At 48.6% G+C, this 25,613-nt stretch overlaps 1 protein-coding gene across 17 annotated transcripts in view; it reads right to left on the reverse strand.

Annotated features, from left to right (window-relative positions):
• Window positions 1-9,827, reverse strand: part of ZNF251 (zinc finger protein 251) — a 50,688-nt gene extending 40,861 nt beyond the window's left edge. For 4 of the 17 annotated variants that reach the window (XM_015455415.3, XM_065519900.1, XM_015455416.4 and 1 more), the window contains exons 1-3: window positions 9,063-9,827; window positions 8,560-8,689; window positions 8,026-8,139 (exon numbers count right to left, since the gene is read on the reverse strand). In XM_015455415.3, coding sequence (XP_015310901.1) covers window positions 8,026-8,139; window positions 8,560-8,689; window positions 9,063-9,293 — 475 coding nt within the window. In that variant the 5' untranslated portion in view covers window positions 9,294-9,827. Of the gene's footprint in view, window positions 1-6; window positions 7,147-8,025; window positions 8,140-8,559; window positions 8,727-9,062 lie in introns of those variants that run through there. The other 13 variants (XM_073999859.1, XM_065519899.1, XM_073999855.1 and 10 more) reach the window with 9 other exon arrangements.
• Window positions 9,828-25,613: the final 15,786 nt, after the last annotated feature.

Below are 25,613 nucleotides of genomic sequence, written 5' to 3' on the forward strand. Positions count from 1 at the left end.
TAATTCTTTTTATACATTATTGAATTTGATTTGCTAATATTTTGTTGGAATTTTTGCATTTATGTTCACAAGAGGCGTTTGTCTGTAGTTTCCTTTTCTTGTAATGTCTGGTTTTGGCATTTGGGTGGGTAATGCTGACCTCATATAATGAGTTAGGAAGTATTTCCTCCGTTTTTATTTTCTGGAACAGATTGTAGAGAACTGGTATAATTTCTTCCTTAAATGTTTGGTAGAACTCGTAAGTGAACCCATCTGAGCCCAGTGGACTCTATTTTGGAAGGTTATTGTTGATTTGACTTATTTAATAGACATAGCCCTATTCAGATTGTCTATTTCTTCCCGCGTTTGAGATCGTGTCCTTCAAGGAATTGGTTCATTTATGAAATTTGGGCACAGTTGTTCATCTTTTTTTATTACCCTTTAAAAGTCTGTGGGACATCTCTGTAGTGATGTCCCCTCTTTCCTTTCTGATATTAGTATTTTGTGTCCTCTCTCTTCTTTTTCTTTTTTTTTTTTTTTTTTTGAGACGGAGTCTCGCTCTGTCGCCCAGGCTGGAGTGCAGTGGCCGGATCTCAGCTCACTGCAAGCTCCGCCTCTCGGGTTCACGCCATTCTCCTGCCTCAGCCTCCCGAGTAGCTGGGACTACAGGCGCCCGCCACCTCGCCCGGCTAGTTTTTTTTGTATTTTGTAGTAGAGACGGGGTTTCACCGTGTTAGCCAGGATGGTCTCGATCTCCTGACCTCGTGATCCGCCCGTCTCGGCCTCCCAAAGTGCTGGGATTACAGGCTTGAGCCACCGCGCCCGGCCTCTCTTCTTTTTCTTAAGTCTGGCTAAAGGTTTACTGATTTATTGTTTTTCAAACCATCTTCTGGTTTTGTTGATTTTCTCTATTGATTTCCTGTTTTCCATTTCATTGATTTCTGCTTGAATTTTTATTTCTTTTCTTCTGTCTACTTTGGATTTAATTTGCTCTTCTTTTTCTAGTTTCCTAGAGTGAAAGCTTACATTATTGATTTTAGATCTTTCCCATTTTCTAATACATACAGTCATCAATGCTATACACTTCCCTCTAAGCACTGCATTCACAGCATTCCACAAATTTTGGTAAGTTTTATTTTCATTTTCACTTAATTCAAAATATTCTAAAATTTCTCTTGAGATCTCTTTGACTTGTGTTATTTGGAAGTGTGTTGTTTATTTGCCAAGTACTTTAGGATTTTCTAGCTATCTTTTTGGTTTCATTTCTAGTTTAATGTCATTGTGGTCTGAGAACAGACATTGTATGTTTTCTATTCTTTTAACTATGTTAGAGTAGGTTTTGTGGCCCAGAATGCGGTCTATCTTAGTGAATGTTTCATATGAGCTTGGCAGGAATGTGCATTCTGCCATTGCTGGATGAAGCAGTCTACAGATGTAAATTATTCCCAGTTGATTGATGTGATGTGCTCTTAAATTCAACTACATCCTGCTGGATCTGTCCATTTATGATAGAGGGTGCTGGAGTCTCCAACTGTAGACAGTGATTCATCTACTTCCCCTTGTAGTTCTATCAGTTTTTGCATCACATATTTTGTTGTTGTTGTTGCTGTTGTTTCAGACAGTCTCGCTCTGTCGCACAGGCTGAAGTGCAATGGTGCAATCTTGGCTCACTGCAACCTCCGCCTCCTGGGTTCAAGCAATTCTCCTGCCTCAGCCTCCCAAGTAACTGAGATTACAGGCATGAGCCACCACACCTGGTTAATTTTGTATTTTTAGTAGACATGGGGTTTCTCCATGTTGGTCAGTCTGGTCTTGAACTCCTGACCTCAGGTGATCCACCCGCCTCAGCCTCCCAAAGTGCTGGGATTATAGGCATGAGTCACCATGTCCAGCTGGTTTTGTTGTTTTTAGAGATAGGGTCTCACTCAGTTGCCCCGCCTGGAGTGCAGTGATGTGATTATAGTTCACTGCAGCTTCAACCTCCCAGGCTCAAGTGATCTGCCCATTTGGCCTCCCAAAGTGCTGGGATTACAGGCATGACTACCACACTTGGCAACCTCACTTTTTTTTTTTTTTTTTTTTTGAGATGGAGTCTCACTCTGTTGCCCAGGCTGCAGTGCAATGGTGCAATCTTGGCTCACTGCAACCTCCACTTCCCAGATTCAAGTGACTCTCCTGCCTTAGCCTCTCAAGTAGCTGGGATTACAGGTGCACTCCACCATGCCTGGCTAATTTTTGTGTTTTTAGTAGAGATGGGGTTTCATCATGTTGGGCAGGCTAGTCTTGAACTCCTGACCTCAAGTGATCTGCCCACCTTAGCCTCCTAGTGCTGGGATTACAGGTATTAGCCACCATGCCTGGCCAACCTCACATATTTTGATGCTGTAGTTAGGCACATACACCTTAAGAACTGTTACGTTTTCCTGACGAATCAACGAAGGCATCATGTAATGCCCTTCTTTACCCCAATAACTTTCCTTTCTCTGAAGTCTGCTGTGTCTAAAGTAGTAAGATATTTCCGCTTACTTTGGATTACTGTCTTTCTCCATCCCTTTACTTTTAATATATATGTGTTTTTATGTTTAAAGTGAGCTTCTTTTATTTTTTGTTCATGGCAAGATCTTGTCATGAGACAGCAGGTTTCTTTTTTCTTTGCAATGGGGTCTTGCTCTGTTGCCCAGGCTGGAATGCAGTGGTGCAATCACAGCTCACTGCAACCTCAACCTCCCGGGCTCAAGCAATCCTACCACATCAGCCTCTTGAGTAGCTGAGACTTACAGGTGCACAACATCACACCAAGCTAAGTTTTTTAACTTTTCGATGAGATGAGTTATCACTATGTTGTTTAGGCTGGTCTCAAACTCCCAGGCTCAAGGGATCCTCCCACCTCAGCCTCCCAAAGTGCTGGAATTACAGGTGTGAGCCATCACTCCTGGCCAAAGTTGGTTCCTTATAGAAAACACAGTTGGGGCCAGGCACTGTGGCCTGTAATACCAGTGCTTTAGGAGGCCAAGGCAGGAGGATTGCTTGAGGCTCAAGAGTTTGAGACCAACCTGGGCAAAACAGTGAGACCTGATCTCTACAAAAATAAAAAAAGAGGTGGATGTGGTGACATGTACCTGTAGTCCCAGCTGCCCGGGAGGCTGATGTGGGAGGATTGCTTGAGCCCAGGGGGTCAAGGCTGCCGTGAGTCATGATCAAGCTACTGCATTCTAGTCTGAGCAACAGAGTAAGACCCCATCTCTAAAAAAACAAATAACTTTTTAAAAAGGGGACTATTGGCTGAGTACGATGGCTCATGCCTGTAATCCCAGCACTTTGGGAGGCCAAGGTGGGTGGATCTCTTGAGACCAGGAGGTCGAGACCAGCCTGGGCAATATGGTGAAACCCTGTCTCTACAAAACACAAAAATTAGTCAGGTGTGGTAGTACATGCCTGTAGTCCCAGCTACCCGGGAGGCTGTGGTGGGAGGATCACTTGAGCCTGGGAGGTCAAAGCTTTCAACAGACTGGGACTGTGCCACTGCACTCCACCCTGGGGGACAGTGAGACCCTGTCTCAAAAAAATTAAAAAAAAAATTAAAAAGGTGATTACTGATGTTGCTGAATTAACATCTACCACATCTGTTACCATTTTCTACTTTTTGCCCTTGTTCTTCATTCCTATTTCTGTTTTCCATGCTTTTTCTACCTTTTGTGGGTTTACCTGAGCATTCTATTATATGTAATTCCATTTTGTATCCTTTTTTAGCATATCAACTATACTTCTTTTTTAACTTTTTAAATTGGTTTGCAATCTGCATTTAGAGCTAATCCAAGTCCACTTTCAAATAACAATCTCTTGGAAGCCCTGTCCCATCTACTACTGAGTCCATCGAAGGCACTCTTCCTTTCTGTTACGGTGTTTTTGCTCTCTAGCATTTAAAAAATTCTTTAAATTTTCTTTTATTTTCTTTTTTGTTTTTTAAGACAGACAATCTCGCTATGCTGCCGAGGCTGGCCTTGAACTCCTGGGCTCAAGCAATCCTGCTACACTATGAGTTGCAAATACAGGTATGTGCCACCACATCCAGCTTCTTAAAATTTTAATCTCTCTGCTTACATTATCAATCTGTTTTTGTATACTGTCTACTTTTTCCATTAAAGCCCTTAGCATGTTAATCATAGTTTTAAAAAAATTCCTGGTCTGATTACTCCAACATTCCTGCCACGACTGACTCTGGTTCTAATGCTTGTTCAGTCTCTTCAGACTGTATTTTCTGCCTTTTAGTATGCTTTGTAATTTTCTGTTGATAGGTAGACATGATATAGTGGGTAAAAGGAATTGCAGTAAATAGGTTTTCACCATGTTTTCAGGTGTTGGGGTGGGAAAGCGTTCTATGACACTATGAGTAGGGCTCAGTCTTGCCGAGCTTGTGTCCCTGGACTATGAACTTCCCAAGTGCTTTTCAGTTTCCCCCACCCACCATCAGGTGGGACAGAATATCTAGAAGTAGCCAGTGTTAGGTATTTCCTTTCACCCAGATAGGTTAAGTTCTGATAAAAACACCAGCAGGTTAGGCCCTGGTAAAATTGTTTCTCCTGAGGGCAGGTCTTGTTAATAACAGAATGGTATATTCCAAAGTAGTTCCTTTTCACTTCCTCCTGCCAGAAGCACAAGGAGATTTTTCTCTGATATTCACTGTCAGTACCTAATAGAGCCCCTGGAGGTAAAACTCACAAAAGCATGGGGTCCTCCCATGACTGGGTCTCCCTGGAGTTTTTTTTTCAGAGTTGTCCACACTGAGCCTCTAGCAATTTGCCAATTACATTTTAGGCTTACCCATCTGGCCACTGGTTCCCTGGGAGATTATTGCTCACAAGTTGTGGTTGTGATTCTTTGTATCTGCCTGTTTATCTCTCCAATTTTTTTTTTTTTTTTTTTGACAGAGTCTCGCTCTGTCACTCAGGCTGGAGTACAGTGGTGCAATCTTGGCTCACTGCAACCTTCATCTCCTGAGTTTCAGCGATTCTCCTGCCTCGGCCTCCCGAGCAGCTGGGATTACAGGCACCCACCACCACGCCCAGCTAATTTTGTGTTTTTAATAGAGATGGGGTTTCACCATGTTGGCCAGGTTGGTCTTGAACTCATGTCCTCAATTGATCCACCTGCCTCAGCCTCCCAAAGTGCCGGGATTACAGGTGTGAGCCACTGCGCCCGGCCATACCTCTCCAGTTTTGAGAGCAGTGACTTGTCCTCTGACCTCACACCTCTCTGATAGAGCTAAGATTTGTTGATTTTTCAGTTTGTTCAGCTTTTTACTTGTTAGGACACAGTGATGAATTCTAAGCTCCTTACATGCCAGAACAGCTAAAATACTATTTTTTTGGCCTTTTTCCTTTTAATTTTTTATAAACTATATAACTGTTTAAAACCGAAATTATAACATTGCCTTTCTGAGTTTAAAATGTATGTAGATGTATTACGCATAACAACTATAACGAAAAGGATGGGAAGGATGGTTACAAGATTTCTGGATTTATGTGAAGTAGTACATAAATGAACTGTAAGTAAACTGTGGAAACTTATGTATACTGTAAACCTTAGGAAAATCACTGTAAAAAATAATGCAAAAATATTACATAAAAAGCAAATAATAAAATTTAAATGGAGTTCTAAAAAGTATTCAAATAACCCAAATAAAGGCAGGAAAAAGGAATTTAAAAAACAGAAGAGGTAAGTGTAAATAAAAAATATCATGCACGAGTGCATTCCTGAACCATATCAAAAATTACATTAAACATTAACAGACTACACACTACAATTAAAAGACAAAGATTGTTAGGATGAAGAAACAAGACCCAATTGTATGATATCTGCAAGAGATTCACTCTAAGTGTAAAGACACAGGTTGAAATTAAAAGGATGAAAAAAGATATACTACGCTAACAGTAAGTATAAGAAGGAAGGAGTTGCTACATTAATATTAGATAAAATATATTTCAAAACAAAATGTATTACCAGAGACAAACAGGAATTCTCTTATCTCTCATAATGATAGTCATAAGTGCAAATGAGCCTTATGATACAGCTTCAAGATACATGAAGCCAACACTACAAAAATTAAAGGGAAGAAAAGACAATTCCACAATCATACTTCTGTATTTTAACACCCCCCTCTCAGCAACTGAAAGAATAACTAAACAAACAAACAAAAAAATCAGCAAGGATACAGAAGACACAAACAATACCATCAACCATCTTGACTTAACTGATATTTATCTAACCCCAAAATGTCAGAATACACGTTCTTTTTCAGTGCACATGGTATTTGTATCAGGAGAAACCACATTTGGGGTCATAAAACAGGAAGCAACAAATATGAAAGGAATGAAATAATACAGAGTATGTTCTCTGACCACAATGGAATTAAATGACAATAACAATAAGATAACTAGGAAAACACCAACTATTTGGAAATTAATGCGTGTCCAAATAATCATTGGGTCAAAGAAGAAATCACAAGAAAAACTAGATGTTTTGAACTATAATGTTAATGAAAAACATATTAAAATTTTGTGAGATGCACCTAAAGCTGCACTTTGAGAAAACGATATAACTTTACAATAGACTTAGCTCTTACATGTAGAAACCAAAGGCTTTATTCAACCAATTTTGAATGTGCACAAATATGGGGTGTATTTTTCACGAGCCTTTCTGAACAAACTAGAAGACAAGCTCCAGCCAACCAAGAGACGGGGAAATTTTTGGTAAAAGGACCAGAGGTAAACAATTATTAATAACATACTTAACTGCAGATAAAAGACAGTAACAAAGCTGCGGATATGAGTGGTAAAGTGTTATATGTTCTGAATTGTTTCTACAATATATACATTATAGAAACAATATAACCAACAAAAACTGGGAAAGGAATGAGGAGGAAAAGGGAGAAAAGTAGAACAAGCTTGTTGACTGTCTCAGTAACTGGGAGTCAAAGATAATACTTAGAGCTGACATATCAAGTAGTAGATGTATACCCAATAGAACAAAGGTAAACATTAAAAAAAGACTACTACTGGTCAGGTGCAGTGGCTCACGCCTGTAATCTCAGCACTCTTGGAGGTCGACATGGATCATTTGATCTCAGGAGTTTAAGACTAGCTTGGGCAACATGGTGAAACCCTGTCTCTACAAAAAAAAAAAAAAAAAACTAGCCAGGTATGGTGACATGTGCCTGTAGTCCTAGCTACTTGGAAAGCTGAGGTGGGAGGATTGCCTGAGCCTGGTAGGTGGAGGTTGCAGTGAGCCAAGATTGTACCACAGCACTCCAGCTTGGGTAATTAAGGGTAAGACTCTTTCTCAAAAACAAAAAAAAGACTACTACTGACTGGTTGGGTATGGTGGCTCATGCCTGTAATCCCAACACTTTGGGAGGCCAAGGCAGGCGGATCACGAGGTCAAGAGATCCAGACCATCCTGGCCAACATGGTGAAACCCCATCTCTACTAAAAATACAAAAATTAGCTGGGCGTAGTTGCGGGTGCCTGTAGTCCCAGCTACTCGGGAAGCTGAGGCAGGAGAATCCCTTGAACCAGCGAGGCAGAGCTTGCAGTGAGCTGAGATCGTGCCACTGCACTCCAGCCTGGTGACAGAGTGAGACTCTGTCTCCAAAAAAAAAAAAAAAACTACTACTGACTAAAATTGGCAAATGAAGGAGAGAATGGGGTGAAGAATCAAAAGGACATGGTAGGGAACCAATATCTATTGTCAAAAGTAAGTAAGTATATTATATAAAGAAGAGAACGAAGTTGTTATCAAGGTAATCACCAAAACAAAAATATGATCAGAAAAAATATATGTATTTTTTAAAGCAAAGAAACAGACCAGCAAGATAAAACTTCTAAAGCATGTGCACATGCTCACATTTGTCGAGGGGGCTGTATCTGTGAGACTGCCCCTGGAGGAGGCCATTAACATGAACACCATGCCCCAGCTGTCCCACACTTGGAGCCTCGTAAGGCAGGATTGGGAGGCTGTTCCCAGGATTAGCATCCCATCAATTCTCACCTTTCTGGCAGCTTTTCAAGATCTCTGGTTCCTCAGCTCCCAGAAGATTCAGGACCCAAAGTTCCTTCCCCTGCTCCAGCTGGGAGATCAACTCCGGTTTAGGGACAGGGAATCCTGTTGAGGATGAGGACACTGGTGAGTTGGCATGGCCTGGGGAGCTGGGGCAGGACACTGCCCACTGGGTCTTCCAGGCCAGGTGGGGAGAGATGTGCCCTGTGTGCACATGTGTACACCTGCATGTATGTTGGTCAGGGGAGCCCGTGGGCTGAGACTAAGTACTGAAGGAGAATCCACTCATTAGCTCTCCTGCCACTGGAGGGACACCAGTGGGGCCACTGGCAACAGGGAGGGAAGTCCCTAGAACTGAGGAGCAAGGCAGGCTTTTCCCATGGGAAATGTTCCTTCTGTAGAGATCAGACTGAGACTTGGGACAAGGGGCAGGACCCTCTTCTTTGGGATCCAAAGAGCCAAAGCAGCCTCCCAAGCTCCTTAGAGGTCCCCAGTGCGAACCGGGCCAAGTGCAGAGAGCCTCACCCAGAGAGGCCACGTTCCCATAGTTCTCCAGCATCACATCTCTGTACAGCGCCCGCTGCTGGGGGCCCAGCTGCTGCCCCTCCGCCTGAGAGAAGTACACGGCCACATCCTGGAACGTCAGCGGCATCTCCTGCAACAACACATCGCCGCTGCCCGGGCCATGCCCACTGGGCAGCAGCCTGCACTAAAAGGACTCTGACCTGGTGGAGCCCCACTACCCAGAGCCCTGCAGTGGTCAGTATGAACTGTGTATCAGCAGGTCCCTGATGGGGCAGCTCAGAGCGCTGAGGACCAGCCAACTTCAGCCACACGGGGACCCAGCTGAGCCAGAGCCCCTCTCCCTGTGGGAGGGGGAGTCTACATCTCAGAACCCTTTCCTCACGGTTGCTATGAGCCCCTGGCTGGCCTTACCAGTTGCCGGGCTCACGGCTCCAGAGAACAGCAGCTTCTGACTGGGAAGGGGATGAAGATGAAAAGGTGGGCAGGAAGGAGGGTTAACTCACCTGGTGCCCTGGAAGCTGGACTGTGGCTGACATTCTGTGCGCATGGGCTGCTGTGGTTTCCAAGAGAAGACAGGAGACTGCCCTGGCCTGAAGTCTCCCCCAACTTACCTTCAGTGGGGAGAACTCAGGCTCAGCCCCATTCAACCAGGGGTGTGGAAGGATGGCCAGGAGGCAGAAGCTGACTGCTGGTGTGGCCTCCTGGGTCGTGGGAAGCAGGTCACTATGCAGCATAGGCCGATGTGCCCTACTGCTCAGAGACTCCTGAAATCCCAGAACGGCCGGAGCCAGAGCCCGGGGGGGATCCAGGGACTCCCGGCTAAGGGGTGAAAAGCTGGCAGTTCCCGTGTCCAGACCTGCTGAAGGCCCTGGAAATGGGGTGCAGGGCTGTTCTACCTGCCTGGGCCAACCTGGGGCAAAGAGCCACGGGAGGGTGCCGCCTCACCAGGGTTGAGGACGTGAGAGGGAGGCCACGGGGGTGCTGCCGAAGGCCCCAGGCTCCGGGGAGAGGCCGGAAGCCAGCTGTGGTCCTCAGCCCGGCCTCCTAGGGCCGCGCCGCGGTCGCCTCCTCCCGGCCTCTGCAGCCCGTCAGTGGCTCCCGCGGCACCCAGAACAGGCCCCTCCTGGACTGGCCGCCGCCTCCCCGCGCCCTCCCCGCTTGCCCGCCCGCTTGGCGTTCCTTCCTGGTCCAACACTGCCCCACCTGTTCGCTTGGCCCGGGGCAGCCACCGAGGAAGCGCCGAGGAGCTGCGCAGCCGCACCGAACCCGGAGTGGACCCGCCCACAGCACCCGGTCCTGAGCCGGGGAGGGGGCGGGCCTGGGAGGACGAGGGCGGGCCCGGGAGGACGAGGGCGGGCCCGGGAGGACGAGGGCGGGCCCGGGAGGACGAGGGCGGGCCCGGGAGGACGAGGGCGGGCCCGGGAGGACGAGGGCGGGCCCGGGAGGACGAGGGCGGGCCGGGCCGAGCTGCGCACACGCAGACTTCCCCGCCCCGTGCGGGGCCTCAGTGCGCCTCGGAGAGCGCCGGGAACCGGAAACCAGCTGCGGTCCCGCCGGGATTCTTCCCGGGCCGCTCTGGGATGACGGGAGGCCCGCGCCGTCTATGGTCGGCGGGCGAGAGCCCGCGGCAGCTGAGCGGAGGGTCTGGGGCTGTGACGCTGCTCGTCCGGGCCGCGCCCGCCTCGGGCCAACCCTAAACCCCCTCCCGAACCGTAACCCCGCTGCGCTCCGGGTTCCTCCTTGGGTCACCACACATCATGTGTCCCGATTCACCATAACCACCAGAGAGTCGCTTATGAAGATGTCACAATTATTGGGACTCAGAACACAACGCCCCAAAATGAAGGCCTGGGAGGCAGTTTCCCTCCGACCTTCCCAGCCCTCCAGTCTCAGTTCTGTTCTCCCGCGAGGCTCCTCATAGGGTGAACCCCTTTTCCCCAAGGCGGGTCACAGAGACCAGAACCCCCAAGCCAGTCATACAACCTAAAAACATGACTCACGTTCTCCCGCCTTTTGGTGTGAAAACTGGCGGTAAAGGCCGGGGGTGGTGGCGCCTGTGGTCCCGGCTACTCGGGAGGCTGAGGCAGGAGAATCGCTTGAACCCGGGAGGCGGAGGTTGCAGGGAGGCGGAGGTTGCAGTGAGCCGAGATGGCGCCGTTGCACTCTAGCCTGGGTGACACCATCTCAAAAATAAATAAATAATAAATCCATGTATTTGCCTTTTCTCCAAAAATCTGCCTTTTATGAGTTGGTTTTCAGTCAACTTTCAGAGGGCAAAGAGGAACTTTCCCCTTGGCCCCTACACAATAAAGCATGGTTTAAAAAATACCACTTGATAAAGATGAGGAGGCCAGCTTAGAAACGGGGTAGAGGAAGGAAAGGAAAGCCAAGGACTATCTTGTCACCCAGAATATAGTGTAGGCCCTGTACACTCTGTTAGAATCAAGGCACAAATTTTATATCTGAACTTGAAGCAATCAACGAGGATGGAGAATGTCTAGAAGTCTAAAGAACCATGCAAAGTCTCACATGATTAAGAATATGCCATACATTATTAATATCAGTGCTGGGAGATTGTGAAGAATTACACACTGCTCTGCTTGTGGGAGCGTGGTTAGTACAATGTTGAAAATGAATTAACCTGTACATAAAGAGCCTTAAACACTTCAATTAATCTAGGATCTAGCCTACGGAAATAACAAAAATTACAAAGACAAGGGTGCCCATCCCAGAGTGGTGTTTGTGTGGTTTTTTTTAAATAATGGGGAGAATTTGGAAAATACCTACTTATTCATAGAAAGGGAAATGGAAGATAATTATGCTTTCTGCAGCACAGAAACAGATAAATCTATTGTCCTCTGTACACTTCAATTGAACATTATGCAGCCACTGTGTGTAGTATTTGAAAAAATTTATTGGCAAACGGTAATGCTTATTCAATAGAATGTGAAAAATAGAATACAAAATTGTATTTAGCATTATGATCTCGATTGTATATATGGGTGTTGAAGTTCACAAACTTAAGAAGGTTTCCAGATATAGGTGTGTCCAGAATTGGTGGGTTCTTGGTCTCCCCGAGTTCAATAATGAAGCCACAGACCCTCACAGTGAGTGTTACAGTTCTTAAAAGACAGTGTGCCTGGAGTTTATTCCTTCTTCCCGGTGGGTTCATGGTCTCGCTGGCTTCAGGAGTGAAGCCGCAGACCTTCGCGGTGAGTGTTACAGCTCATAAAGCCAATGTGGGCCCAGAGTGAGCAGCAGCAAGATTTACTGCAAAAATCAAAAGAATAAAGCTCCCACAGTGTGTAAGTGGACCCGAGCAAGTTGCCACAGCTGGTGCAGGCAGCCTGCTTTTATTCCCTTATCTGGCCCCACCCACATCCTGCTGATTGGTCCATTTTAGACAGCTGAGTGCTCTTTTACAGAGAGCTGATTGGTCCGTTTGACAGAGTGCTGATTGATGCGTTTACAATCCCTGAACTAGACACAGAGGGCTAGACAGAAAAGTTCTGCAAGTCCCCACTAGGTTAGTTAGATACAGAATTAGCTAGATACAGAGTACCAATTGGTGTGTTTACAAACCCTGAGTTAGACACAGAGTGCTGATTGGTGGATTTACAATCCCTTAGCTAGACATAAAGGTTCTCCAAGTCCCCACCAGACTCAGGAACCCAGGTGGCCTCACCCAGTGGATCCCGCATGCGGGCTGCAGGCGGAGCTGCCCGCCAGTCCCCAGCTGCGCCTGCACTCCTGAGCCCTTGGGCGGTGGATGGGACCGGGCGCTACGGAGCAGGGGGCGGCGCCCGTCGGGGAGGCTCGGGCCGCGCGGGAGTCCACCGCGGAGGGGGGGCTCGGACATGGCGGGCTACAGGTCCCGAGCCCTGCCCCCGGTGGGAGGCGGCTGAGGCTCGGTGAGAATTCGAGCACAGCGCTGGCGGGCCAGCACTGCTAGGGGACCCGGTGCACCCTCTGCAGTGCTAAACCCCTCACTGCCGTGGGCCAGCGGCACCGGCCGGCCGCTCCGTTTGCGGGGCCCGCCGAGCCTGCGCCTGCGCCCGCGCCCGCCGGAACTCGCACTGGCCCGCGAGCGCCACTGCGCAGCCCCGGTTCCCGCCTGCGCCTCTCCCTCCACATCTCGCCGCAAGCAGAGGGAGGCGGCTGCGGCCTCAGCCAGCCCAGAGAGGGGCTCCCACGGTGCCGTGGCGGGCTGAAGGGCTCCTCAAGCGCCGCCAGAGTGGATGTGGAGGCTGAGGAGGCACTGAGAGTGAGGGCTGCTAGCACATTGTCACCTCTCATAGGGACCTAGGTTGGTTTGTTCACTGCTCAGCCACCAGCCTGGAACATAGTAGGCACTCTATAAATACTTGGGAAGTGCTTGAAAAACGTATATAAAAAGCTGAAAATAAATACATCATATTAATTGTAAGATTGCAGAATATTTGATTTCCTCTTTTTCTTTTTCAAATCTCCTACAGGGGGTGTGTAATCACTCTGTGACTGGTGGCTGCAGGCTTTCCTAACGGATATTTCCAATTTACAGGGCTACCAACTGCGGAGCATCCAAGCAGTCCCTAAGCAGCAATCCAGCAGCTGACAAGGTTACCAGCGTCACTGCCACAGATGCTAGGCTGGTTTGCCATACTTACGTGGATTTGGTCAGCAATGAGCACGAAGGATATCGATTCTTTTCTTCTTTCTTTTTTTTTTTTTTTTTTTTTTTTTGGCGGAGTTTCACATTTCACTCTTGTTGTCCAGGCTGCAGTGCAATGGTGAGATCTTGGCTTACTGCAACCTCCACCTCCCAAGTACAAGCGATTCTCCTGTCTCAGCCTCCCAAGTAGCTTGGATTACCGGCATGCATGACCACGTCCGGCTGATTTTTTTGTATTTAGTAGAGACGGGGTTTCACCCTTTTAGGCTGGTGGCAAACTCCTGACCTCAAGGGATCCACCCACCTCCCAAAGTGCTGGGATTACAGGCGTGTGCCACTGTGCCCAGCCTAGATTGTTTATTTCTTACTCAAACAGCTACAGCATGATCAGCAACCTGTGTCCCTAGATACAGAATATGACAGCAAACCATAGGGGCCAGATGACAGGAAGCACAGATGGTGGCCATGGTGCTGTTGAGGCGCCAGTTCCACACTGCAGCCAGGCAGTGGTGTGTCCACAGCTGTACCCCAAGGAGAGGCAAGGGGAGCATCCCAGATGCAGCCAACCAGGGGCGCTGGTGTCACTGTCGTTTCTTACAAGGTTGCTTGTCTCCCTTAGTTTCAGGAGGAGCGTCCAAACATTCTGCCAAACTTAGCTCACACAGTGATGGACCTTGCTACACAGCTATGTGAAGATGTCCAAGGTCTTCGGGGCCCACAGCAGAGCTGTTCCCTACTCCACTGACCTCCCTGTTTCTAAAACCAGTGGGCTTTTTTTTTCCCCTTTGAGACAAGGTCTCTGTCACCCAGGCTGGAGTGCAGTGGCACAATCTCGGCTCACTGCAACCTTCACCCACGGACTCAAGCAATCCTCCCACCTGAGTAGCTGGGATCACAGGTGCGTGCCACCACATCCGGCATTTTGTATTTTTTTTTTGGTAGAGACAGGGTCTTGCTCTGTTGCCCAGGCTGGTCTCAAACTCCTGACCTCAAGTGATCCATCCACTTTGGCCTCCCAAAGTGCTGGGATTACAGGTGTGAGCCACAGCGCCCAGCCACCAGTGGGCATTTTTTAGTTTTCCTTTACTTGACCTCACAGCAATATTTGACACCATGAACTGTTCGTTCTTCTTGGAACACTCAATTTCCTTATCATCAATAATACCACCCTTCCTTCATTTTCTGCCAACAACTCTCAATCTCCTTTACTACTTTCTCCTCTACTCAGTGTCTGCCCTGGGCATTCTCCTTACTTTATTCTACATTTTCCTCTAAGAGAGCTTACCTTGTCTCATTTCTTCAACTGCTACTTACATGTAAATTACCCCACTTAAAAAAAATTCCATCTCAGACCTTTCTTCTGTGTTCAAACCTTTAGAAATACATACTCAGCATATTTACCCATTGGCTGGGTGTGGTGGCTCACGCCTGTAATCCCAGCACTTTGGGAGGCCAAGGTGAGCGGATCAACTGAGATTAGGAGTTTGAGACCAGCCTGGCCAACATGGTGAAATTCCATCTCTACTAAAACTACAAAAAATTAGCCGGGTGTGGTGGTGCACACTTGTAATCCCAGCTACTCAGGAGGCTGAGGCAGAAGAATCACTTGAATCCAGGAGGTGAAGGTTGCAATGAGCTGAGATCGCGCCACTGCACTTCAGCCTGGGTGACAGAGTGAGACTCCATCTACAAACAAAACAAACAAACAAAAATATTTACCTGGGCCAAACACCCACAGCAAGCAGTGCCGGAAAGGGCAATCGGACTGTGGGCCGGGGCAGGCCCTTGTTCTCCCTCCTCACATTCATGACTAATACACCTGTGTCTTGGGAAATTCTGGGGAGGAAAATTCAGACCCTTCCTTCCCACTGTACCCTCTCAGGAGGAGTGGCAGGGAAAGAGTGACATCATCGGGAATTGTTACCGTGGGGGACTGGTGGCAATAGCAAGGGTCTGTATCTTCCTCCCAGCTGCACGAGGTACATTCAGTACTTGCATCACCAGTTTCCACGTACAAAAACACCAGAATTCAGGCAGCCTGGCCAACAGAGTGAGAACCCATTTCTAAAAATAAAATAAATAAAATAATGATAAAGCCGATTAGCGACCATGATTTTGCATCTGCAGCCACAAGCGCCTGCTAACTGTCCTGAGAAACTGACCCTCCCAGTCATATGTAGAGGCCTCTGCCATGGCAAAGAGCAGACCCCAGTGCATTCTGTCTGCTCCCAGGAAGACTGGAAGGACAAAGAAGCTGGAGGGGCATGAGCTACCTGTACAAGTTCCTTCTCCACACAGGTACTTCACTCTGCTCTGCAGAGAATGAGTCAGAGGAGCAGAAGCCAGATGCTCCCCTAAAACAGCTTTCTGTGTTTCCCTGGTCCTGAGAGTGTTGTAGGAAAACAATTCTGGCAGCAGCACGGAGAGCAGGCTGGGGATCTCTGAGACTCTCCCCTGGCTGGATGTGGGGAAGGAGGTCACCAAGGCTGTGTTCATGCCAGGGCAGTCCCTTACGGCTGGAGGAGGGTGAGCTGTGGGATGGCAAAGACTCTCCTCTCTAACTCAGGCTTCTCTAAGCCCTGCTCCCAACTAGGCCTCAACCTTGGTCTTTAAGGACTGCAGACTCAACATAAATGGTTTTGTCCACACATCGGATGCAGGCGAACCGCACCATCAGGGCTTGGCCTGGGAGGGTTCCTGGCTTTGCACAGGAAGGAATTCAGGAGTAAGCTGACAGTAAAGTGAAAGCAAAACACATTTATCAGAGCAACAGAGTGTAGGAGAATGCCTGCTCCGTAGACAGAGCATGGCAGCACTGGCGGGCTCCTGAGTTATATGTGATGTTTTGGACCCCACAGGCAGGGCAGCACTGGCGGACGGCTGAGTTATATGCAATGTTTTGACCCCACAGGCACTGGTGGACTCCTGAGTTATATGTGATGTTTTGGATTGGTGTCCCCACCCAAATCTCAGGCTGAAATTTAATCCCCAGTGCTAGAGGTGGGCCTGGTGGGAGGGGACTGGATGACAATGGTGGATTCCCTTTTAATGCTGTTCTTCTAAGAGTGAATGAGTTCCTGAGAGCTGGTCATTTAAAGGTGTGTGGCACCTCTACCCCCCTCTCTTCTCTCTTCCTCCTGCTTCCACCATGTAAAGTGCTGGCTCCCCCTTTGCCTTCCACCAAGAAGCGGGTTTCACCATGCTTCCCGTGCAGCCTGCAGAACCATGAGCCAATTAAACTTCTTTCTTTATAAATTACCTAGTCTTGGGTATTTCTTTATAGCAGTGTGAGAATGGACTAATGCAATATGCTAAAGAAGGGGTGGGTTGGCCGGGTGTGGTGGCTGACATCTGTTATCCCAGCACTTTGGGAGGCTGAGGTAGGAGGATCACGAGGTCAGGAGATCAAGACCATCCTGGCCAACATAGTGAAACCCATCTCTACTAAAAATACAAAAATTAGCCGGGCACAGTGGCATGTGCCTATAATCCCAGTTACTCAGGAGGCTGAGGCAGGAGAATCGCTTGAACCTGGGAGGCGCAGGTAGCAGTGAACTGAGATTGTGCCACTGCACTCCAGCCTGGCCACAGAGTGAGACACTGTTTCAAAAAAAAAAAAAAAAAAAAAGCGGGGGGTTGGGTTATTCACAAGCTTTCTAGAAAAGGAGTGGGCAATTCCCTGAACGGAGGAACCCTCTCTTTTAAGCCCTATAAGGGAAACTTGTGGTGCTGTGATGGCATCTGTATATTGTCACGCGCTGGCAGGCATGTCATATGCTGATGTATTAATTACAATTTGCATGTAATGAGCAGTGAGGGCAACTAGGGCTGCTCCCATCCCCATCTTGGTCCTGACTGGGTGTGGCCAGCTTCTGCACTGCCTCCTGTCTGCAGCAGCCAGGTAGTGACTGTTGCTGGGAAAACAAGTCCCATGGGGAGCCCACTTCACATCCCACACTGAGACGCACACAAACCCTAGTGCAGCCTCTAGCCCTCAGGCTGGCCCGGAATGACCACAGCCACTTTAGAATGTGTGCCAGAGGCAGCTTAATGCCACCAAAAGAACTGAGTTTGTTCCAACCAAGCCCTGAGGACAGGGGAAGTGAAGAGGCATGGTCAGTGGAGGAGCCACAGGTCACAGCTGGACTCTCTTGGTCCGTCTGTCCCCCACAGTCCCCGCTGGACTCTCTTGGTCCGTCTGTCCCCCACAGTCCCCGCTGGACTCTCTTGGTCCGTCTGTCTCCCACAGTCCCCACTGGACTCTCTTGGTCCGTCTGTCCCCTAGTCCCTGCTGTTCTGGATGTCTGCCCATTGCCCCAGCCCAGGAGCTGGGAACTGCAGCTGTGCTCTCGAAGGCTGGACGTCAGGTGAGCTGTCCATCCTTCCAGTGAGTGCCTTCTACTCTGCCTGGAGCTTCTCTACCCAGCAAATGCCTCCAGGGCTTAAAATAGCCTCCTTGTTCATTCAGCAAGTATGTATTGGGTACCACCTGTATGCCAAGCCGTGTGCAGGAACTGGAGCTTCCCCGTCGTGGAGTGCACAGTCTGCTGGGCTGGAGAGATACGAACACTAAACAAGGCATAGCAGAAAAAGGGGAGCCGAGTGCCCCAGGAGCTCTGTGGGGTCAGAGAGGCCATTCTGAGGCCATAGCCAGGTAGAGAGTGGCTTAGGCCATGGAACCGCATGGCAGAGGCCCCACAGCACAGGACAGTGTGGCACATCAGGAAAGCCTGAGGCTAAGCGGAGGAGGAGGACGCATAGGTGAGACTAGAGATGGGGCCAAACTATGGGGGACCCTGTGAGCCACAGGGGTTCTGCACTTCATTCCGGGATCACAGGACACCGCTCAGGGGTTCTCACGGGGGCTGTGGTGGTTTTTTTTATGTTCTCTGGCTGCTCTATGGGGGTGTTAAAGCCCTGATGGGAAATGTTAGGGACCTGTGTTAGCGTGACTCTTGTGGGGGTAAGGAGGAAAAGGAACAAGAACCCCCAGTTTGGGTGGCAGACGGGACATAGACAGCGAGAGAGAGAAAAGTCAACAGTGGAGGCAGAGGTGACCCTGTGTGGGCTGGGCCCAGGTGGTCGTCATGGCCACCACACCAGAAAACAAGCAACAAGTGGGGACATGTTTGCAAAACAGATACAGGCCTCACCCAAATCAATGAAATAAGACCAAAAATTTTCCGGGCTGGGCACGGTGGCTCACGCCTGTAATCCCAGCACTTTGGGAGGCCAAGGTAGGCAGATCACGAGGTCAGGAGTTCAAGACCAGCCTGGCCAACATGGTGAAACCCCGTCTCTACTAAAAATACAAAAAAATAGCTGCACGTGGTGGTGGGTGCCTGTAATCCCAGCTACTCGGGAGGCTGAGGCGGGAGAATTGCTTGAACCTGGGACCAGGGAGGCAGAGGTTGCAGTGACTGAGATCACGCCACTGCACTCCAGCTACAGAGTGAGATTCCGTCTCAAAAAAAAAAAAAAAAAAAAAAAATGCGGGGCGCAGCGGCTCAAGCCTGTAATCCCAGCACTTTGGGAGACCGAGACGGGCAGATCACGAGGTCAGGAGATCGAGACCATCCTGGCTAACACGGTGAAACCCTGTCTCTACTAAAAAATACAAAAAAATTAGCTGGGCATGGTGGTGGGTGCCTGTAGTTCCAGCTACTCAGGAGGCTGAGGCAGGAGAATGGCGTAAAGCCGGGAGGCGGAGCTTGCAGTGAGCTGAGATTGTGCCACTGCACTCCAGCCTGGGTGACAGAGTGAGACTCTGTCTCAAAAAACAAACAAACAAACAAAGTTCCAACAGAAAAAATGGGCAAAAACAGGGACAAGAGTAGAAAACCACATGGCCAGGGAACACCTGACAGTAGCAAATGTACAGATGTGGGGAATTTGTGCGAGTCTTCAGAGCTGGTGGAAATGGGAAGTGGAGTAACTATTTTGGCAGAAAAATATGTATTTTCCCTGTGAACCGGAATCCCACGTGTACACATCCAGAGAGTTCCTTTTGTGGGTTCATGAGGAGACGCACGCAAGGGATGCCCTAGCAATGAGAACCTGGAATGGCCTGAATGAGAGCAGGGGAGGGGCCGCCCAGGACAAAGCTGCAGGGACAAGGACCCTCTATGGCAACTTGCAGGCTTAGAAAGAAGGGTCTCCCCCAGTCTACTGGAGTTCTTTTTTTTTTTTTTTTTTTTTTGAGACGGAGTCTCGCTCTGTCGCCCAGGCTGGAGTGCAGTGGCGCGGTCTCGGCTCACTGCAAGCTCCGCCTCCCGGGTTCACGCCATTCTCCTGCCTCAGCCTCCCGAGTAGCTGGGACTACAGGCGCCCACAACCGCGCCCGGCTAATTTTTTGTATTTTTAGTAGAGACGGGGTTTCACCGTGGTCTCGATCTCCTGACCTTGTGATCCGCCCGCCTCGGCCTCCCAAAGTGCTGGGATTACAGGCGTGAGCCACCGCGCCCGGCCAAGTTCTTTTTTTTTTTTTTTTTTTTTTTTTTGAGACGGAGTCTTTGCTCTGTCGCCCAAGCTGGAGTGCAGTGGCGCGAACTCGGCTCACTACAAGCTCCGCCTCCTGGGTTTACGCCATTCTCCTGCCTCAGCCTCCCGAGTAGCTGGGACTACAGGCGCCACCACCTCGCCCTGCTAGTTTTTTGTACTTTTAGTAGAGACGGGGTTTCACCGTGTTAGCCAGGATGGTCTCGATCTCCTGACCTTGTGATCCGCCCGTCTCGGCCTCCCAAAGTGCTGGGATTACAGGCGTGAGCCACCGCGCCCGGCCTACTGGAGTTCTTGACACTGGAATTTGGGGCTTCTCACAGGCCTGTTCAGAAAGGGGTCTGGTCCTGAGAAATAATAGGGTATTGGAGGCTTGTGGTCATAATGCTGTCTGTAGTTCCAAAGCCGGAAGAGGCAGCCACAAGCAGACAGGGCGCCGTGTCTCCTGTGTAGGTGGAGACTGGGCATAGTGGCTCGCATCTGTAGTTCCAGCACTTTGGGAGGCCAAGGCAGGAGGATCGCTTGAGCTGAGCCCAGGAGTTTGAGACCAGACTGGGCAACACAGCAAGACTCTGTCTCTAAAAACATACATATATACATATGTACTTAAAAAAAAAAAGTAAAAGAATAACTGGACACAAAGCAAGGACTGTGGTTGTTGATCCTAGCCTGAAAAAAAAACTTTACTGGACATTTTGGGGACATTGGGAAAATTTGAACATGGGCTGGCTATTAAATGAGATTACAGAATTACTGTTAATTTTCTTAGGTGTGGTTATGTGGAGTGATGGTCTCATTTTTGAGAGGAGGGCTGCGACATTTGGGGAGATGTGTCACCAGCTGCAAATTACTTCCTAATGGTTCAACCAGAAATACAACATGTAGAGAGCATTTTGGAGAACAGGACAACAGAGCAGCAGCTGCTGAACTCAGGTGGATATAGAAGGTGTTTTGTGTTTTTTTTGAGATGGAGTCGGGCTCTGTCACCTAGGCTGGGGTGCAGTGGTGCGATCTCGGCTCAGCGCAACCTCCGCCTACTGGGTTCAAGCAATTTTCCTGCCTCAGCCTCCCGAGTAGCTGGGATTACAGGCGCCTGCCACCATGCCCAGCTAAGTTTCGTATTTTTCGTACAGACCGGGTTTCACCATCTTGGCCAGGCTGGTCTTGATCTCCTGACCTCATGATCCACCCTCCTCAGCCTCCCAAAGTGCTGGGATTGCAGGTGTGAGCCACTGCGCCCAATCGGAGGTAATATTCTCTATGCTGGAAGTTTTTTGTAATGGAAAATTGGTAGCAAAACAAGATAGGAAGCAAGGTGAACGCCGCAGATGTCGGCTGCGTCAGATGGACCAGAAAGCCAACTGCCGGCGGGCAAGAGATAAGCACTGGCAGTAGTGGTTTGATACCTGACGTTCCAGTAGAATGCACAAAAGCCATTACTGAAAGGGCAGGAAGTCCCAAGGCTTTCTCTAGAAAGAACACATTCCTGTTCCACTGGCCCTTCACCTGTGAGCTGGGATGGGAGCTTCTGGGTATAGCAGGTTGCTCCTAGGCCTCTTCCCAAGTTCCAGGTTTCCAGGGCCTAAAACCTGGTTGCTCTTCCTGTGGTTTGGGGCATTGTGGGGCTGAGTGATGTGGTTCTTCCAGCGAAGCTGGGGGACTGAACCACCCTGACTTGGGTGGTGCAGAGTCAGGGAACACCAGATTTGTTTCTTCTATCTGGGGCTTGGAAAAGCAAAAGGTGAGTACAGAAGATTAGCAATAAAACCGTAACTGTGGCCGGGTGCGGTGGCTCACGCCTGTAATCCCAGCACTTTGGGAGGCTGAGGCAGGTGAATCACGAGGTCAGGAGATCGAGACCATCCTGGCCAACGTGGTGAAACCCCGTCTCTACTAAAATACAAATAATTAGCCAGGCGTGGTGTCGTGTGCCTGTAGTCCCAGCTACTTGGGGAGGCTGAGGCAGGGGAATCACTTGAACGGGGGTGCGGGGGTTGCAGTGAGCTGATATCGCACTACTGAACTCCCGCCTAGCAATATAGCAAGACTCCGTCTCAAAAAACAACCACCACCACCACCACCATATCTGTATTTATTTGCCTCCAGTAATTTTTATCACTCTGCTTGATCCCAGTTACATTTTAAACTTCTACCACTTACTGAGGGCAGTGAATTCCATGTATTTTTTCTGTAACTTAGAAGTATTTTTATCTTGTCTTAAATTGATCTCCAGCAGTGCCTTTTTTCCCACACCCACGTGTTATTTCAGGGGTCAGTGACATTTGACAATGTGGCCGCGAATTTCACGAGGGAACGGATGCATCTAGCTTTTCACCAACAGGCGGCGATGTTGGAGAACTGTGGGAACTTGATCTGGCTGGGTAGGCACTGCCCTCACCCCTGCCCCTCTCCAGGCTCTCTGAGTACTTCAGTTGTTGAGAGTGATGGAAATTCCACATCCTTTCTAGACCTAGAAACTAGACCCTTTCTCCAGGGGACAGACCTGAGCTCCACAGGGAGGAAAGAGGCTGGGCCTGAGGTAGCCCCTCTCTCCAAGTTCCCTATGGATATTGCACCACGGAATTCCACTCATGCTTGGCAGGACTTTCTGTCTCCCCAGCATGATTTGGTATAGTCCTGATGAATCTGAATTTTTCTTTTTTGAGGCAGGATTTCATTCTGTCGCCCAGGCTGGCGTGCAGTGGCACAATCATGGCTCACTGCAGCCTCAACCTCCCAGGCTCAAGTGACCCTCCCACCTCTACCTCCCATGTAGCTGGGACTACAGGCATGAGCCACCAGGCCTGGCTAATTTTTTGGTTCTTTGTAGAGAGAGGGTCTCACTCTGTTGCCCAGGCTGGTCTCAAACTCCTGGGCTCAAGTGATCCTCCTGCCTCAGCCTCCCAAAGTGCTGGGATTACAGGCATGAGCCATTGCACCCAGCCAGAGTCTGAACCTCTTAATCACCTTGCACTCTTTTCTCCCTTTGCCCTTCTTTCTCCCTCAGCCATGAGTCACCCCCATCCCTCCCCACCCCGGACATAGTTTTATCTTTAGAGCCCCTACCTATTCCACCATCGTGGGCCTTCCTACCTGGTCCAGCTGAATCTCTCTGCCTGCTCTCTGCAGACCATAGGCTTTGGTTCTCAGCAGAAATGCACCTGTTGTGTTTCCTTCTCTGCCAGCAGAATTTCTAGGCCTCAAACCTGACCTGATCTTCTAACTGGAGAGAGAGGAAGAGCCATGGCTGCCAGATGTTCCACAGACTGAAAATACACACACACAGAGATGCTCCTTCCCAAGTGAGAAGAGGGAAGCCAGCTCTGAAGAAAGCAGTAGTGGGATACATTAGGAGGAGACATAACTTGAAAAAACAGAGCCAGGTTCGGCATGGTGGCTCACACCTATAATCCCAGCACTTTGGGAGGCCAAGGCGGGTGCATCACCTGAGGTCAGGAGTTCGAGACCAGCCTGGCCAAAATGGCGAAACCCCATGTCTACTAAAAATACAAAAATTAGCCGGGTGTGATGGCAGGTGCTTGTAGTCCCAGCTACTCACTAAGCTGAGGCAGGAGAATCGCTTGAACCTGGTAGGTGGAAGTTACAGTGAGCTGAGATCACACCACTGTATTCCAGCCTGGGCGACAGGGTGAGACTCTGTCTCAAAACAAAAACAAACAAACAAAAAGGACAGGCACGATAGCTCATGCCTTTAATCCCAGCACTTTGAGAGGCCAAGGTGGGCAGATCACTCGAGGTCAGGAGTTCGAGACCAGCCTGGCCAACATGATGAAACCTGTCTCTGCTAAAAGTACCAAGAAAAAAGCTGGGCATGGTAGCTCACGCCTGTAATCCCAGCACTTAGGGAGGCTGAGGAAGGCGGATCACGAGGTCAGGAGATCGAGACCATCCTGGCTAGTATGGTGAAACCCCGTTTCTACTGAAAATACAAAAAATTAGCCAGGCGTGGTGGCAGGCGCCTGTAGTCCCAGCTACTCGGGAGGCTGAGGCAGGAGAATGGCGTGAACCCGGGAGACGGAGCTTGCAGTGATCAGAGATCAGGTCACTGCACTCCAGCCTGGGTGACAGAGCAAGACTCTGTCTCAAAAAAAAAAAAAAAAAAAAGTACTAAGAAAAAAAAAAATTAGCTGGGCATGGTGGCGCAGGCCTGTAATCTCAGCTACCCAGGAGGCTGAGGCAGGAGAGTCACCTGAACCCGGGAGGCGGAGGTTGCAGGGAGCCGAGATTGCACCACTGCAGTCCAGCCTGGGTGACAGAGTGAGACTCTATCTCAAAAAAAAAAAAAAAAAGAAAGAAATTAAGGAAAACAATTCCATTCACAAGAGCATTAAAATGAATAAAATATTCAGGAATACATATAATCAAGAGGCAAAAGCCTCATAAATTGAAAAACTACAAAAGGTCACTGAAAGAAGTTAAAGAACACATAAATGGAAATACACTCGCTGTTCATGGATTGGAAGACTTCGCATTGTTAAGGTGACAACACTACCCAAAGTGATCTACAGATTCAATACCTACCACAATCTTAATGGTGTTTTTGGTACATATAGAAAAACCCTTAACTGGGCACAGTGCCACGCACCTGTGGTCCCAGCTACTCAGGAAGCCGAGCGGGAAAGGTCGCTTGAGCCCATGAGCTCGAGGCTGCAGTGAGCTGAGTTTGTGCCATGGCACTCCAGCCTGGGTGACAGAGTGAGATCCTGCTTCAAAGAAAAATAGGACCTATCCTGAACTTCATATGGAATGGCAAGTGACCCCAAATAGCCAAAACAATCTTGAAAAAGAACAAAGTTGGAGGACTCACACTTCCTCAAAACTTAACACAAAGCTACAATAATAAAAAACAATGTGATACTGGCATGATAGGAAATAAAACATAATTCAAGAGAGCCATGAAATAAACCCTTGCGTATATTATCAATTGATTTTCAGCAAGGATGCTTGGACCCTTTGTCATGTTTGTGTCCTACCAAATTTTGTATGTTGAAGCCCCAACCCCCAAGGTGGGGAGAGTGGCTGTGAGGTGATATAGGTTAAATGAGATCATAAGGTGGGGCCCTAATGCAATAGGGCTGGTGCCTCTAAAAGAGAAGAGATACCAGAGATCTGTCTCTCTCCACCATGTGAGAACACAGCAAGAAGGAGGCCATCTGCAAGCCAGGAAGAGAACCCTCACTGGGAACTGAATAGGGTGGTACCTTCCCTTCCTAGCCTCCAGAATTGTGAGAAATAAATTTCTGTTGCTTATGCCAAGCCACCCAGTCTGTAGTATTTTCTTATGGCAGCCCAAACTGACTAATACATCATTCAATTGGAAAAAGAAAGTCTATTCAATAGATACTGGCTGGGCACAATAGCTCAGCCTGTAATCCCAGCACTTTGGGAGGCCAACACAAGTGTATCACTTGAGGTCAGGAGTTCAAGAGCAGTCTGTGCAATGTGGTGAAGCCCTGTCTTTACTAAAAATACAAAAATTAGCTGGGAATGGTGGTGCATGCCTATAATCCCAGCTACTAAGGAGGCTGAGGCAGAAGAATTACTTGAACCTGGGAAGCGGAGGTTGCAAAAAAACTGCAAAAGATCCCTGAAAGAAGTTAAAGAACACATAATAAATGGATGGATCCGCCCATCTCAGCCTCCCAAAGTGCTGGGATTACAGGCGTAAGCCACCATGCCAGGACAAAACAGTTAAATAACGTATGATTCAGCTACTTCACTCCTAGGGATAGAGCTAAAAGTACTTCGAGTAGGGATTCAAAAACATATTTTTACACCAATGTTCACACTAGCACTACTTACAATAGGCAAGAACTGAACTCCAGCCTGGGTGACAGAGAGCAAGACTCCGACTCAAAATAAATAAATAAATAAATAAATAAAT

Source organism: Macaca fascicularis, chromosome 8 (assembly GCF_037993035.2).
Source record: "Macaca fascicularis isolate 582-1 chromosome 8, T2T-MFA8v1.1".
NCBI lineage: Eukaryota > Metazoa > Chordata > Mammalia > Primates > Cercopithecidae > Macaca > Macaca fascicularis.